General features: G+C 45.3%; 1 protein-coding gene across 1 annotated transcript; it reads left to right on the top strand.

Moving 5' to 3' along the window:
• Positions 1–51: 51 nt before the first annotated feature.
• Positions 52–16,151, top strand: MEIOC (meiosis specific with coiled-coil domain). The gene is made up of 9 exons (XM_014942692.1): positions 52–89; positions 1,867–1,992; positions 3,022–3,179; positions 3,301–3,405; positions 4,841–6,545; positions 6,692–6,841; positions 8,544–8,678; positions 12,460–12,640; positions 15,928–16,151. The coding sequence occupies exons 1-9, from the start codon at positions 84–86 to the stop codon at positions 16,149–16,151; spliced, it is 2,790 nt and encodes a 929-aa protein (XP_014798178.1). The 5' UTR covers positions 52–83.
• Positions 16,152–17,307: the final 1,156 nt, after the last annotated feature.

The raw sequence follows: 17,307 nt of genomic DNA, 5'->3' as shown, positions 1-17,307 counted from the left end.
CGCCGACGGGGGGGCTGCGCTTGCTGCCGGTAGCCGCCGCCATCGCCCCCGTCGCCGCCATCGCCGCCGTCCCGGGGTCGCCCATGGAGGTGAGGGACTGTAACGGGGCCGCGGCCGCGCCGTGGGCTGGGAAGAGGCTGAGCTGTGCAACTTTCCTGTCAGAATGCCAGCGGTGGGTCGGAGCTGTCTCGGGGCCCGGGCTTCCCCTGGGCACCGGTAACCGAGTGGGGCTGAGGCTGGGAGAGGCTCTTCGGGGCCCGATTGGGCTGTCCTGTGGGGGACCGTCTAGAGCTAGGCCTGTCTTGTGCTAACGTCCCGGGGTCGCCCATGGAGGTGAGGGACGGGAACGGGGCCGCGGCCGCGCCGTGGGCTGGGAAGAGGCCGGGCTGCGCAACTTTTCTGTCAGAATGCCGGCGGTCGGTCGGAGCTGTCTCGGGGCCCGGGATTCCCCTGGGCGCCGGTAACCGAGTGGGGCTGAGGCTGGGAGAGGCCCTTCGCCACACAGCGCGGGCCCGATTGGGCTGTCCTGTGGGGGACTGTCTAGAGCTAGGCCTGTCTTGTGCTAACGGGTGCTAGGAAACTGCTCGAAAGCTTCAAGAAAATGCTTTTCAGTGTCCTGAAAAAGCTCCATTTGGGGAAAAAACTGAGTGGGTTTGGTTTGGTGGGGGTGTCCCAGGTCTGTAGCAGCTCCCCGTTATGGTACCTCATTCTGTGAGGTCACAAATTGTGGAAGTGCTAGGTGTCTTTATCGAGCAAGGGCAAAACTAAGGAGAAAACAGCACAATTAGGATAAGAAAAGGAGCTGTGCTGCACACTAATTCTGGTATTGTGTGTTCACGTATTTGTAAAATGTGTCTGGGAAAAACAAGTTTTAATCCATCAGTGTGAACGTGGCATAAACTAGAAGGAAGGTGTTCTGTGGGCCCTGTACGTTAGGTGAGGAGTGGGTTTTCATCCTCAGGTAGATGTAGAAGAAAAACTTTTTCCAGAGAGGGTGCTTATTTAGAATACTTTCAGAACAGTAGTCCTGTGAAACTTGAGCTGTTTCTGAATTTAGTAAGCATTTCAAATGAGCTGCTGTTGGGTCCTGGTCCGATTGTTGGTCTGGGTTCATGATGAACCTGTTGGGTTCTCACAGCTGATACTTTAAATGTTATGCGAACAACTTTTATTTGTCAGCTAAAGTTTTATTTTAACTTTAAATTTGCCTTGTGTACCTCACCTTCTGAAGAAGGGAAGAGAAGAGACCTAGCTTTCTTTTTGTTTCATTCCTTGCTCCCACTGGCCAACCATTTCTGAGCACCCCCAGGCCGGCGATGGGGAGAGGGGTGGGTTTTGGGTGGGAGTTGTTTCTCCCAGAGTTACAGAATGGGGCAGGTTTCCACCATAGCTCCTGGAGTGTGTATTACAGCAAAATCCTAGCTCCTGGAATCTGAAAATGCAGATATATGCATTTGTGTAACGTAAACAATGTAATAGGAGGGGTGATGAAAGGCGAAGAGGTGTGTAGCGATGCGCAGAAGGATAATTCTCCCACTTCTGTAGTTGTTCTTCCGTGGTGATTCAGCCCTTCAGAAGCTCAGCTGGTGTAAAGGGGGAGGACGAAGATCTCCTCTTGTTCTGCACCTCCCCTGTGTCTTTCCTTGCGAATTTCCTGTGGTTTCATGGGTTAAGCTTTTCTCCAAGGGCAAATATGAAAGTGTTCTAATATCCGTATATGGAACTACTTCCTTGAAAACGCAGATGGAGCAGAATTCAAATGTAAATTAAGGTGGTGGAGAAGTTCATGTTGGTATAAAACCTACAACTCTCAGGGCTGTGTGTAATTATGTCTTTCTACCACTGTTTTTTCCCTGTCTCTCATAGCCCAAAGTGGCGTTCCGAGGTGGCAGTCGCTGCTGGAGTAGCACAGAAGCTGGCGGGAGGCTGACGGATGTATTCAGCAGCGGAATGACAGGCTCTGGCTCGCTCTATGCTTGCTACAAATCACAGGTTCAGTTGATTAGAAATGACTTCTTTTATATTTGTGTAAGAGTTTGTGTTGCTTGTAGACAAAATGGTCAAAAAAATATTTCTAATGCAGTTGCTTATACTGGCGAACACAAATCACCGTGTTTGATTTATTTGTAATAAATCTCCATCATCATGATGTTAATCAGAAAAGACAGTGACTTTTTAATACAGCCACAGATGAAGGAATTTATAGTGTTTAGTAAAATATTTCAGTGTTCTTTGTTATTCTGCTAGCATAAACAATTGTAGACAAAGTGAGGAGCAAATGACTATTTTTAGGAAAACTGGGAAGTCGGTAAGAAGGAGAAGCTTAGGTATTGCAGGAGATGTGCCTGTGGTGTGTCACAGACACAGAGCCCAAACGTTGGGATAAACCAGCCTGGTCAGCAGCGGGTTCTTAGTCTGACCAGAAGAAAGTGCCAGGGCAGGTAAGTATCAGACCTCTCTGTTTGTTAGGTCTTACATAGCCATAAACTTTCACTGAGGTAAAAGACTCAAATAAATGAATCGAAACTCATTTCCAATACTTTCAAGAATAGACCCATTACTTACTCTATCCCAGACTTGCGTGGCTTTGTTCTTCCATGTCCTTCACAAACTGGGCACCTTTTTTGCTTACAGAAGTATTTTGCAGACACGGGGAGCCGAGACGTGAAGTAGACGCCTGCCCATATTTAGGCAAAAAACCTCACTGGGAATAAAACCTGACTTTGCTTGTCACTGCTCTGCTCCATGGAGGAGTATATGGTGGATCTTTAACATCTAACCCTGTGAAAACACTGTTAGTGTTCCCAGTTACTAAGAGTGGACTCCCACAGGAATTGTGCGCTGGGTAGCGGTCCCCAGCAGATACTGGCTGTAGCGTTGTGTCAGAAGTACATGTCTTGCTTGCTTCTTGTGCTCTGGTTACTCCAGGGGCAAACTTTGTTACAACCTCATAGAATGAAAAAAATGACAATTTGATGTGTTTAATATTAAAATCGGTGCTTTTGTTGTAATAAAATGCAGAATGAAGAAAATGTAGAGCTACCTCAGACCTACAGTTCTTCCCTTTCAACATCAGAGTTCTCTGCACCTGTGGACCCTTCCCTTTTATACGCACCATGGTCGACCTACGGAGACGACACCAAGCCTCCTGCTGCCGCTCAGAGCAGCGTGAAGTCCAGGTAGTCACATTTCACAGAGAGGATGTGCACACTGATGGAGTAGATGGATTTTTTTGCTTGTTTGTTTATGAAATATTTCAAACAAAGTAATTGTTTTCATTAATACGCAATTCATTTTCAGGATTCAGCCTGAAAGGAATGATTATGGCAGTGAAACAGATTTGTACGGACTCGTGTCTAACATCTTGGAAGAACAAGATAAATCGCAGCCGTATTGTGCTGAGGGGTGAGTGTGTGGCCGTGCAGGCCTGGTGTGTTCTCTTCCTCAGTGTCTGTGTTCTGTTAGTCAGCTCTGCATCTGCTGCTGGCAGTCCTCGTGCTCTTCACAGTTTCCCTTCCTTTCCCTTAATCTTCTAATATTTCACTTGTGACACTTGAAAGCTTTTCTCTGGGTACTCAAATTACATGATAGTTTCTAGCTTTCTGATATTTACAGAACTTTTTAATTGGCATTTTTAAGTAAGTTGTGGAAAGGCTGTATTCAAATAAATCTCTTGGAATATATGCCTGGTCTGTTTTTGTAGATCGACTGAATTCAGACTTTAGGTTCCTATCTTGATTCATTTCAGTTTACAGAAAGAGTACACAAAACACAAAATCCTATTCTTTCACGCTTTCCTGAACCGGCAGGAGAGAAGAATTCAAGCAAAATTACTATTTCTTGATGATAGTTCTACCTAAGCAATATTTACATATCTAAATGTCAGATTTGTTATACCTGTATTCTAGCCCCAGAAGAACCTATTAGGTAGTGGTAGTAACACGACAGAGAAGGATTTGGATCCAGCATCCCCGAGATACTTAGAGAGCTCACAATCTTCTGTCCAAATCTGAGTGTTCTAGGCCTAAGGGATAAGAAAGGGAATGCAGTTCCCAGGGTTCCCAAGCCAGGCACCACTCTTCCCTTCTGTTTTCTCCCAAAATTCCAGAGATTTCTGTATATGTGGTGAGTGATGTGGCTGCAGTGAGGGAAAACTTCAAGAGATAGCTTACGGATTCCTTCACTTCAGACAGTGAAGGTTGAATTTCTGTTTTCAGCGCTGCCAAATTTAGCTGTGACTGTAATGACTTCCAGGCACAATTCCATTTTTTACTTAGTCTGTTTACAGCTTTTCTTGACAGTCAGCGATCGTCCTGCGTTAATCCATGGTAATTAGTGGAAGGAAAGGAAACGTGCTGGGATGCTTATTCTTGATTTACCTGCAGGAAGCAGTGTAAGCCAGTGTAACACGGGCCCTTCTGAAGCAGTAGGGAAGATGATACAGAGAAGTGTGTGTCTGGAGGGCTGGGACGTGGCTTTGAAAGGTTTAGGTGGTTTGGGAAGCGTGGTTATCTTAACTTGTTGTTTATCCAGGAGTATTTTGGTGGTGGTGGATATTGAATCTCTTCACGGGGTTGGCTGGTGATAATTTGGTGTGTACACATTGCTTGCAGCTTGAAGGCATTGTATGGATCTCATAAGGATTATGGGTTTAGACAAGCCAGAATCAGTTTCCTCATCTAGCTAAGGGGAACTGTGAAGATGCCAGTAATGGATAGAAGTTGGCGTAAGACATCGTTGAATCATTCGAGAGAAATTTGGGGTTTTTTAAACCTGTTTCTGCATTCGGGGATGGAGGAGGAGCGTGACGAACCTAATCGTGTATTTCTTGTTTCTCAAGGAGCTGCCCTCCCAACCTGAAGTCAGTGTGGCCCCTGAATGCAACCAGAATCGCAGACCACCCCGACCTGCTGCCAGAAACGAAAAGACCAGTCGTTGGAGCTGTCTCACAGCAGGGGTTTTATAGTAGTGAATCCGTCTCTGCTGCTGAGAAACAGTACTTGCAAAGCAGTAATCTTACATCGCAGCAGAAAGTAGAGGAGTGTTGTCGTGGGTTTACTGGCATAGACCTTGAAGAGCAGTGTTTGTACCCTTCCAGGAATGATCATGCCAACTGTTGTAACGTGCAGACTAATGAGAATATGAAGACAACACCCGTGTATCAGAACTATCCATACATAAAAAACGCCTTTACACCCCAAGTTGGATATTCAGAAGTAATCAAAGACTTGGGAGACGATGCTTATTCTTACGGGAGGGAGAAGGTGTGTCCCAAAGGAGCGGATGCGCAGTTGCAGCAAAAGCGGGCAGAGATGTTCCTTCCACAGTTTCACAGATACAATGAAAACACAGATTACAGTAGGTACACTGAATACTCTCATGCTGGTAAAGCAAAGCCAAACAAGAGCACCAATTGTAGCCTCCAAGAAAATAAAAAGTTAGTAAATGGAACCATTGAGGCACCATCTCTGGATGCGGAACCCTATAGTAAATTATTTCAAGTTAAATCAGGAACTCAGAAAAAAATAGAAGATACAATTTCAGATCAGCAAAACTTTACATTTCCCAAGGCTGTAGGACTTCTTTCGGAAAAGCAATTTGCAAATGAGGCTTCATTCTGCACTGATTTGGGGCAAAAATTTGAGTATGGACTGAAATCATTTGCAGCTTGTCCAGGGAATAGTGACTGTGCCAATGGTGTAGAAAAGCAGCAGTTTTCCAAGTCCGATCTTCAGAATTCTGAGTACTGTAAATCCCTTCCCTTGTTACCAAACCCAGCAAACCCTCCGGCGGGCGCTAATGTGAGGCCAGCTTGGATGAACACACAAACCAAAACCACTGCTTCTGCCCCATTTCAGAATCCAAGTCCTTTGTTGAAACTGAATAATCATTTATCTGCTTTTCCAAAAAGTTCCAGTCACTCTAATGATTTTTTTCAGTTATCGTCTGCAAATTTCCCTTTAAATAGTAATTTATTTCACAAGTTTCAAGACAATCCATTTTTTTCAAGTCTTGATTTTGGTTATAACACGGCAGAACGAGCTCGGTCTGCTGCTTGCGTGGAAGCACTGATGAGGAGTGGAGAAGAGAATCTCATTGAGTATTTAAGTGAAAAGAAATTAAAGCAGCCAAACGGATTCTGCGACAGTTACTCCGCTCAGCAGTTCGGGATCATTGAGAACATGAACAAACACCGTTTCCAGTTGAAGGCACAGAGTGAGCGTTATGACCTGGAGGGACAGAAACCCGCGGATGGGCTGTTGCAGACCGTGTACCAGGATTTACTGGAGTCTCAGGGTCCGTTTAACCTCAGGCAGGGGAGCGGGGACGGTAACCCCCTCAGTCCCCCGAGTTCCCTGCAGGTACCGGGCGTTTCCAGCAGTTCCATGATGGGGGACTTTCGGCGCACTCAGCAGCTTGGCTCTAGTGCCTTCCCCTTGAGATCAGCCCGTCTCCTTGGCCGTTCCATCGTCCCTCTGATGGACTCCCACGACTTGTTCTCCCGCGATGATTTAAAACGCTTCTACCCTTACCTGAACGATAAGGTGTACGGTGAGGGCTCCTTTTCTGGTTTTGTACCGGCGTTTGGATTTCAAAGGCAAATCAAAACCCGTAGCGGGCCTGCCAGCGAGCTTCATGTTAGACTAGAAGAGTGTTACGAACAGTGGAGAGCTCTGGAGAAAACGATAAGGTGTACGGTGAGGGCTCCTTTTCTGGTTTTGTACCCGCATTTGGATTTCAAAGGCAAGTCAAAACCCGTAGCGGGCCTGCCAGCGAGCTTCATGTTAGACTAGAAGAGTGTTACGAACAATGGAGAGCTCTGGAGAAAGAGAGAAAGAAGGTAAAAAAAAAAAAAAAATCAATTTAATATGCCATAGCACAGATTTGATGTAGATCTCATCCTGCTCTGTGGAGTTAGAGGTCATGGGTAATTCTCTCTGCTAGGAGTTGAAATGCTTAATGGGACTTCAAAGGTAAAAGACTTCATTTTCCTTTATATTTGGGACTGAAAATGGAAATTTTGAAGGTTGGTAGCCTGGGTGGGAACGTAACTGATGCTGTATTGAATGTTGCACTTAAAGCGGGAATTCAGTGACTTTTCAGTCTCTGTTGGGGCTGGGGAAGGTGTGTGTGACTAGCAAAGCTGTCACACTTCCTTTTCTTAATACAATAAATACAATGCATTTTGAAACTTCGAAAGCAAACCCATTAGTTATATTTTTAATTGGAATTAAACTTTAATCCTTTAAAGAATTCATTACATTTCTTAGGCCCTATACTTTTAGTTCTTTCAATGAGTTCTTCTCCTGTTCCCCTGATGTTTTAAACCTAAGGTATATTTGAAGGGGCTCTTCTTCCCCCCCCCGCCAGAGACAGAGGCTGAAGAAAGGGTAATAGTAAAACCCTTGATCACAGCTCAGGTAGTTCTGTGGGAAGCCCTACATGAAGCAGTTTTGATGGCCTTTTTGGTCACCAGCAGAAGTGCTTCAAGCTACCTTTGTTGAATGTAAAAGTTGCCTTAGTTTCACCAGTTAAACTGAAGTTAAAGTTCTGAACTTTATTGAAGCTCAAAAACAATCAGGAGCTGTGACTTTCTAGGAGGGAAGCTTGTTTTTGTCACCTGGGGGTGGTGGGGGCTGGCCATGGGGCTGTCACCTCTGGAAGCTCTGTGGGGCCAGTCCACCCGAATAAACTTCATTGTGAGGGGCTGTAAGGGGGGGTTTGCCAGAGTGTTTCCTGACAAAATATGGGTGTTTCTTTGAACAGAGGGGTTAGAGAGAGAACGAGCTTGACTTGAGAAGGGGAGATTGATGTCCAGGCTTGCACAGAGAAGTGCAAAAGAGAAAGAGTTAACACATGCTGGGAAGTGGGGAGGGGTGTGGAGAAAATGAGGCTGCAGCTTCGTGTGGAGCACCACAGAACTAAGAAATGCCATTTTAGAACAGATTTAGGGGTATGGTGTTACAGCTGTTCCAGAGTGATGTAACAATAGGGTGAGAAAGATTGAAATTTGAAATCTTGAAGTCAGGTTTCAAAGGAATTTCCTGATGGCTAAATAAAATATTATTTCATTTTAACAAAAAAAAAAAAAACCAACCCAAAACCATTTCTTTAGTTTGACTAATCTGTATAAAAATTTAGGTTAATTGCTGACTTAAACAATTTTATTTTAATTTTGTGGATGGGGTTCAAACCTGTTTGCTCATTCTTTTTTGCCTTGTAATTCCAACTTGCTTCCATTTTATTTACAGGCAAAATTAGTACAGGCTGTAGTTAGTGTGAGCAGCTCTTCTAAAACACATTACGTTGGCATAATTACTTCAGTTGAACTGCTCTGGGTAAAGTGGTTGTTCACTTAAAACAGGTGATTGTCTTACCAAGTGGTTAAATCCCAAATGACTGAATCCTCATTATCTGCTTAAAAAAAAACCCCAAAACTCTAAGGGAAAAGAATTGTACATCTGATATTTCTTCTTGTTCCTGTAGTGAAGAACATTTTGCAGCTTGTGTTCTTAGGGAGTTATTCTTTTGTTTTCCTGCAGACTGAATCGGCTCTTGCGAAGAATTTCCAGGGGAAAAAGGTTTCCAGTGCTAACAACACCCCGATTCCGCGGCCGACATCAAACCCATCAAGAGTTGATCGTTTAATTGTGGATCAGCTACGTGAACAAGCCAGAGTGAGTTAAAAAAAAAAAAAAAAAAAAAGAAACCCAAAAAAAACTATTGAGGTTATCACACAGAACTTAGAGTACAGTATGAGATATGTATGCTGATGGGAGCAGCTTTTCCCAAAATAGCTTTGTTCTTAAATGATGTGCAGGGAATAATCTTTCAGCAGTCCCTGCTAGGGTTTCTGCAGCTCCAGGTTCGCTGCTGCTGTTACCAGGGAACGCGCCGAGGAGCTGGGCTCACGTTGGTGTGCACGCGTGAGGAGGTGCAGGCGTGAGGAGGGGGTGTGCCCTGGTGCAGGAGTGGGCACCAGTTGCCAGAACCCGCTCATCTGGCCTGTCCACTTGCACGGCTCTGAGATGGGCCTGACCTTTGAGTTCTTCTGTTTCAAGCAGCTCAGCAGAGAAATGTTCGCTGTAGATTTGTAGACACTGTATTAGAAGAGGTATTTGTGGGGAAAAAGGCAAGTTTAGTTAATGTTTGTAAGACTTTGATCCATATTTGCTTGAGAGTCTTGTATTTTTTTAATGCAGAGTGGTTATTTGATTCAACCTCAGCCAGAATTGGTGTTACTGGTTTGTTTCTTAGGCCAAACAGCCATAACCTGTAGGGCGAGCGGGACTGGTGTCTTCTGAGCTGCCAGTGGCTCTGTGGCCAAACGATGGTGCCAGTGCACAGTGTCACACTTCTTTGTGAGGCAGCAGCAGAGTTCTGCGAGGGAGAGGAGAGGGAGGAGATCAGCAGATCTCCAGCCAGCAGATCAGGAAGGGTCTGATCCGGCCCTTCGGAGGCCGAGAGAGGAGGAGAGATGTGGGCTGAAAGCAAAGCTGCCCCTGCGAGGGGACAGGGGATTAAAGGCAGCGGTTGTCATTCTGAGCAGGGCTAGTCTTGGGAGGGAGCAGCACTGCTGAGCTCGGCCCCTCCCCGGGCAGCAGGGCTAAGGCACTGTCCTTCCTCCCAGTCTCACACAGGTGAAATAAGCTGTGGAGCCATGTCTGCTTGCTGCCTTCTGACATCTGTCTGGGGCAACTGCCTGCTCTTTTTCAGACAGCTGAGTGTAGGGAAAGATGTGTTGCCAGGCTTAATGTACATTTTTTTAAACTACAGCTTTATGAACCCCAAAAGAACAGTGGTAGGAAGTTTCCACTTTGAGAAGGCTTGCCTGTCCTTGTCCTAGTACTTTAAAAATGCATCTAAAAAGAACTTAGTCTTCTCTAGCCATTTGAGGAACCAAACTTAAGGGTATAGAACCTCAAACCCTTGTTAGGTAGCAACTGAAAAGTAGTTTTAAGGATTCTCAAAAGCACAGTGGGGCTGTTAGACCTGGATTCTAACACCAAAAGCTTAGTGATGGCCAAAGGGTTCAAGTGGAAGTTGAGATGGCTGAATCTGGGACTAACTCTTCGTGGCATGGAGCACCTACTTAACTCCTCTTGGTGGTCACACACTTGACTTTGTTTTTCTCATTGGAGACTTAGAGTTGCTTTCAGTTCCAGAACAAAGCGTAGCTGATGGAAAGGTGACAGTACCTTCCTTCACTATGTCCTCAGTAGCTATTAAGCAAACTTTAAACCAGGCTCTCCTCTCTACAGTCTGTGTCCCATCTCCCCTGTCTAGAGAGATGTAAATCCACAGCTCTGCTGTAACTGGGGAAGCCGTAGTCGCCCCACTGCGGGGTGCTCTGAGGCTGGACCTCCAGTTTGTTCTGTTGAAGCTCTTCGATTCGGGACTGAGAGTGATTTTTGCCACAAAGGGGAAATATTGGCTTATTTCCAGTAGCGAAGGCTACTCTTCCCCATCTGTATGGGCCGGGGAAAGCATTCTAGTCCCTGTTTGTGAAGAACAGTCATCAAAGCTGGGCCTGAAACATCAGTCCTCACCCCATGGCGCATGTTCACCCCTGGACTGCAGGCTCTGTGGCTCTGCTGGCTGTTTCGCTGGGACCCTGCCGCTCCAGTGGTCAGCCCCAGCATCACTGGTGGCTTGCTGCTTTTCCCAGTGAAGGATGGGAATTACTTGGCAAGCCCTGTGGCAGTCAGATGGATCAGTGGTGCTTTGCAGGAGAAGGGCAGGTTCGTTAATGCCTCTGAGTCATGAGGAGAAGGAAGTGTCTCTTGGGAGCACAGGATGAACTTTGGAAAAACCTGAGGGGATGGGAAAGCGAGCATTTGAGCCTTCAGTGGTTCCTGTTGGGCTGCTGGGGCAGCTCAGCTTTGCTGACTTGTGTGGATTTTGCTTTTAGACACCTGGCACTTCTCCCAGGCTTAGTATAAAGAAGGTTTAATTATTTAACTATCAGCTGTGGATCCCATTGGATGAGGTTGTGGTACCTGAAAACCAGGTCTTCAGAATGTGGACATGTCAGCGAGAGGGGAAATGGCTGTCAGGTTCCGCTTGCTTTGTTTCACTTGCTTCCATAATCCTGCTGTGCCACTACTTAAAATCTGGCTTTTTTCTTCAGAAACAAATCTAGTGATTCTCAGTCAGTCTTACCTGCTGTAGTTTCCTGTCTTAGTGACTGATTGTTTGTGTGAAGTTCTCCCTTCGCTTTTATAAGGAAGCTGAGAGTTTAAAAAATGGGAAAAGTCACTTTTTGAGTGTATTGGTTGTTACTGCTGTCACAGTAACCTGTGCAGTTTATTTCTGCCTGCGGTTTTTTCTGCCCCCCCCAGGCTTTTGTGGGATCTGAGGGAGAGCAGGACGGGTCCGGCAGCGGGAGCTCGCTCCTTCTGAGTGCTCTCCCCGGAGCGAGGAGTGGGCTGCTCTGCTCTGCTGCTGAGGGTGCTGCTGCCAAAATACCTGTCCTGGCCAGCAGCCTGCTCTGAGGGTACCTACAGCACGTTGGGCACACTGCCCTGGTGCAGATGCCTTTGCCTGCCACTTTTTCTTACATTTTAAAAACTCTGTGCTGGTCCATTTGCCAGGGAAGCCTACAGTAGTTTTCTTGCAAGGAAACACCAAGTGTGTTGCGTTGCACTGTGCTCCCAGACCTTCCATTGCTTATTTCTAACCTGTGGATGACCATGAAGCATCAGGCTTCTTTATAGGTCATGGAGTGTAGCCATTGCCCAAAAACATTACATTTTTGGAATCTGGGGTTATATCTCTTTCTGCAGACCAGTAACCAGGTTCTTCAGTGCTCTGTGAGCCGTGGTTGAGGAATCACTCACCCAGGGAGAAATGTGATTTTGTAGAAATGTGACTTATAAAATAAACAAAGATGCAGATTTTCAATTAGCAAATCCAATCCCAGCTCCTGTCCCACGCTGGCTGTGGCTCTGTGCCAGCACAGCACAAGGAGAGCAGCTGGGTGAAAACTGGCCGGTGTTTGTGGGACTGGTTTTCACCTGGACAATTGCAGCAGGGCAGTGTCCAGATGGATAATTCCATCTGCATGGAATGGAAGGGAGGGCCTGAGGGAAGTGCTGATGGACAGGAGGACCACAGTGGGCTTGATTCAGAGGAATGCACGTTGTCACGAAACCACCTCCTGTCACATGGTTATCTCAAAGTCGTATATATCTGTTATTAATTAGTAAGCTGGGTGTCCTAATAACTGGGAATTTTAGCTTTGCTGTTGCACTGTGCACACCCAGGTATTCTACAGCTTCGGTTCTGGAGAAGAAGAAATCCTAGGTAAGAATTTAACTACTTCAACTGTAACTTTATAAACTGTTCTCAAAAGAAAATAATGGTTATTGTTAATCTGTTCTTCCTAATCTAGTTAATTTTCTTGTAAATCTAGATGAGCATAGTTTGAACTCCTGTAACGTGTAAAATGTTCATCAGGTTGTGACTTTACTGGGAAAAATGGAGCGCCTTCGCAGTTCTCCCCTTCACGCTAACATTTCTACTGCTCTTGATAAACACCTGGAGGTAATTCATGTAGTGCAGTCCCGTAGAAAAGATGAAATTGTAAATGCTTCAAATCGACAGAGGCAAGGAGCTCCCAGATGCCAAGATGACAGAGGTATAACTATGCTTATGTACTTTTATAAGGTAGCTAAAAAATTCTACACGTGTTGCAAGTCTATAAAAAAGTGTGAGGGGTTTTGTATTAAAGTTTTAATTTATTTTTCAGTGTCTAGAGCTTTGAGAAAAGCAGACTGGGGGGGTTAGATGACGGTTTTGAGAAGACACTAAAACTGGGGTTTAGAGACAAATGTGTTAACTCAATTTGGAGTGCATTCATTCAATTAATAAACTAGCAAGTCATGAAAAGGTGGTGGGGTGTTTTTGTAATGCAGCTTGGGGTTGGAGGTGGTACCAAACTAGTGTCTCTTTCTTCCCCCTGTCCCTCACATTCCTGGCCCTGTCACCCCTCCAGCCCTGTCTGTGTTTCTGGGTGGAACTGCCGTGGTGTCTCCAGGCTGAGTCTGTGCAGAGACCACGATGGCCTTGTGTTATGAATGGATTTGCTCTTCAGGCATATTCTGTCATAGATTGACGTAAAATGCAAATTGTATTTTAGATGGATACCCAAAAATATATTGGTCAGGATGTTTTTATTCTTGATGGTGTCCAAAATATGCAGAATATTCAGCTTAATCCTTCAGTGGTGCACAGGCAGAATGGCAGGATCCCTCCTCTCTCAGATATGAAGCAGAGCACATTCCTGCTGCCTGTGATGCTCTGAGCTACGGCGCGGTGTTGGAAGCTCCCTTACGTTTCTGAGAGCCCTCTGTTCACTTCCTGCCTTGCTTTCCACAGCTGAATTGGGTGGATTCTTTCCCTCTTTTGGGGTGTCCCATCATGCAGTTCTGTAATTCTCAAGGTTACTTCAGCAGATACACTATAGCAATTTTTCTTTTCACCTGTTCACCATCATTCTTGTTTCTGTCTACCTTGATTGAAGATGATGTGGCTTGTTAAGATGAAGAGATTTTTTTGAGTGTTTAAGCCCATGAAAATAGTTGGCACTGGCTTTACTTGGCATTACTTCTTATATACATCAGTGAGCTCTTTGGAACCGAGGAGCCTGGAAAAGAGGAGCTGTCGTACCCCAAGATCTACTCCTTGGTCAAAAAGAAGAGAAAGAAGAGGACTTTGCACCATGTGATCTGATTTCCTTCTCTGCCTCTCATCCCCCGTACTGCCTGTCCCCAAGGTGTGTTCACTTGTTGCAGCAACTGGCAAGGACTTTTCCAACAGAAGATCATTGAATGTAGTAACTGTATCTGCTGCACGTCCAGGAGAGCCTTGAGGAGCACACCTGAAGCTCTGCCTCTCCTCTTTTTGCCAGAGCTCTCTTGTTTCATTTGAGAAGAGCTCTTCCCTGGCCCAGCCTTGTTTCTGCACCACCTTTCTGTTCCATCTGATCTGATATTAAGTATCTTATCAGGCAGGACCTGTCTGTTGTGTCCTTTTTTCCAGGAATTTTTATTTAAATAAAATTCATAGATGAGCCTTGGTCTTCTCCCAGCTCCCTGGCTTTAGGTGCAACACAGATTTCCTTCAGTGGGAAGTGGGTGGATCTGAGCTGCATCAGATCGGTTGTTTTCATCCACAACATAGGTCTGAAAAATTCTAGTAACATGTGGAAGTTGTGGAACTGTATGAGGTGTCTGGCACTTGTTTGTGAATGTCTTTGAACACTTAATGAAGTTCTGGAAGAAATCACAATGATAAGAAAAAGGGTTTTATGGAGTGCCATCTGTCACCCGAACAACATCAGAGCACTGACCATACCTCTGCTGTGAGATTGCCCTTGATTCAGCGCTGACGATTTTTCAGAAAGGTATAGAAGTTAAAAACCATCTTTTGAGGGGAGAAAGGACCTTTTTAATGTCTGTAACTCTCATTCAACTGCATTGAACTAAAGACTTCACAACAGCTCTTCCTTATTACTGTGGGATTTTCCCTTCTTCCTTTGGTAGCAACCTGAGTGCCAGCCCTATCTCACAGCTTTGAGACGCACATTTATGTGTCACTTGTTTCTAAGCTGCTTTTAGGCAGCCCAGGTGACACTGCTCCTGGTGTCTCTTCTTGATTCCACAAAGCTTGGTGTGGAAGTTGGAATTCTGAAAACACAAGACCTCATAATCACATCCTCCCACTCTGTGGTCTGTCTCTGGAGTTACCCTTCCAGACTCTACCTTCTAAAATTCTTTGGATGGCTGTCACTCCTGATGGACAAGTGGATTTTCATGGTGATTCTTTACAATTACCTGAATTTTCTGTACCGCTCCTTCCAGACCATCAGCAGTGGTCAGTGTAGGGGAATTGGTGGTCACTGGAGGGGAACTGGTAGTCACTCTGTGCAGAAGGAAGGAGTGATGTCTCAGAGTGGGTTTCAGAGAACCCAGCCCAGGGAGCGCAAGGCAGAGGAGGTGATGAGGAGGGGCTGGGAGAGGGTGAGGTTAGGCCTTTAGCTCTGCCCTTTTCTGAGGTACCCCTCGTACAGCAGGTACGGAACAGCGAATCCCGGGGTGTCTGTTGAAGGTGGGTGCCAGCTTTTTTGCCATAAATGAAACTGCAGTCGTGCTCCCTGAGCAGGAGGACGTGGAAGGGCAGGAGGACATGGAAGGGCAGGACGTGAGTCAATCTCCTGCTGGTTCCAACCCCACGCAGAGTGTGAGCAGGGAGGCAGGAGACACGGTGTAGTGTGACCCACTCTGAGGGGAGCACCTCTGCCCCTACCCCAGAGTAACATGCAACCTCTGACTGAAAACTCTGACATTTCAAGAATTTGTTTCTTCACACGGGCTGCAATTGAAATCAAAGCATTAAGTGATTGCTGTTGAATAAATGGACACTGTACCACTTCTTCATTTTAAAGTGGTGGGTTTTGCCAAATTTTTGCAGAACGTGATCTCTGTGCTTTAACAAAATGCCATAAATGAGCTATTCCTTCATCTGTCCCAATGATTTCTTGGGTGAGACGGGCAAAGGATCCACTTTTTGGATGTGGAGGAATTGTGAGCATCCAGGAAGGGGCAGGAGGCCTTTAGTGGGTGTTGCAGATGGGACACTTCCCAAAGCAGGGGTGACCGTGGGGCTTTGGGTCCTCCTGATACTAGGTGACAGCTAAGTGGGTGCTCTAACAAAATATACAGAATCTATGGAATTTAGGTACTTATGAGGGCCTAAAAATCAATGCTTGCTTAGGTTCAATTTTACAGCCTTGTAAAGAGACAGACACAAAACCAGCCACTAAAAAGTTTTGCTGGTTTCAGCGTTGCTGGGCTGAATTAATCCCAAGCAGTGCTTGCCGATGGCCTGTGTGATAGAGATTAACGCACCGTTTCCTCCCCGCAGACGTGTTTGCTCTGGCTTTGGCCATTAAAGAGATGAGCGTGACGACGCGTAAGGCACGTACGACCCTGTGGTGCGCGTTCCAGATGACCTTACCCAAACCTGCCCCCGGGAAACCCGAGCGAGAGAAAGCTCCTCGGGACACGGCACCGCCCGAAGAGAAGGCGTGTGGGGGCACGAGCGGCTGCGGCACCGCGGCGCGCAGGGCTGAAGTAAGCAAGCACTAACGAGATACAGGTTGTGTGTCAAACATTACACGCCGCAACCTGGCTGTATGAGAGATGATACTAATCCTTTTTTAATTATTTGTGAAGTTTGAACTACTAATATTCGTATTTAAAGCCGTACCTTGACGAGATGTTGAATTTGCTTCAAGGGCTCTCGGGTTCTACTTAAACTCCTGACGTGACAGGCAGTGTCAGAGCATTGGAAAGCCAAAGTGGTGAATGTTAACTTAAAAAAAAATATATTAATCAGACTAATTAATTAACAGCCAAGCTATTATTTAACTTCTGCAGGTGAACCCTGGTGTACAACTCTTCCGATAAACTTCTTTTAGTTTTGCCTTAGGAAATAGGTTTTAAAATAATGATTCTTAAAGACTGTAGTCTAACGGAGTGCCCGGTCAGATCAGATTGTGATGTAAAAATGGTTTCCTTATCAAACTAGTACCTGGAAACAGGAGGAATAAAATACTAAGAATACCCAATATTCATGTAAAATTAAATATTTAAAATATAAATATTTATGAATTTGAGATTTTAGAATGTAAGTTTGCAAAAGGAGATGCACCGGGTTCCACTAAATTACTGGTATGACAAAATCGCTGTTGTGAAACCATGCAATTCAGTACATGTGTTCCAATCATTTGGGCATGCTCTTGGGGAAAAAAAAGAACCTCTGTTTTAAAGTATTTAAACATAATCAAAATATGCCACGCACACAGGATTATCCTTTAAAAAGCTGTGCAGCAGCTGAAATGATGAGTATTGTTTTTAATGCCTTCACTTCAAAATGGAAGAGGTATCACAAAGTTCTGAAATTTAGGTTTTCTTCAAGTTACTCTTTCACTAGTTTGGTTTGGAATTTTGTTGTCGTATTTTAGACTTATTAGTTCACCTCTGCATTTTTGGCAGCTCTTGGCAGTACTTGGTGTTTCTCTGCATATCTTAATCCGTACGGAATAGAAGTAACTTATTTGCTGATCCGAGATGGTGGTATTATGTGGCTCGGGAGGTCCGGGGTTTTAACACTTCTAGCATCACATTTATAATGTGTGGATTAAATTTATTCCGCTGGCCTTGCCTGGATGCCCTGCTATTTTAAATGTCTGTGTTCTTCCTACTTCTGGAAATCCTGATACGTGAGAGGTGTGATTGCACC

Source organism: Calidris pugnax, unplaced genomic scaffold, assembly GCF_001431845.1.
Source record: "Calidris pugnax isolate Ruff unplaced genomic scaffold, ASM143184v1 scaffold108, whole genome shotgun sequence".
Classification (NCBI taxonomy): domain Eukaryota; kingdom Metazoa; phylum Chordata; class Aves; order Charadriiformes; family Scolopacidae; genus Calidris; species Calidris pugnax.
This window is presented reverse-complemented; position numbering and strand designations above follow the sequence as displayed.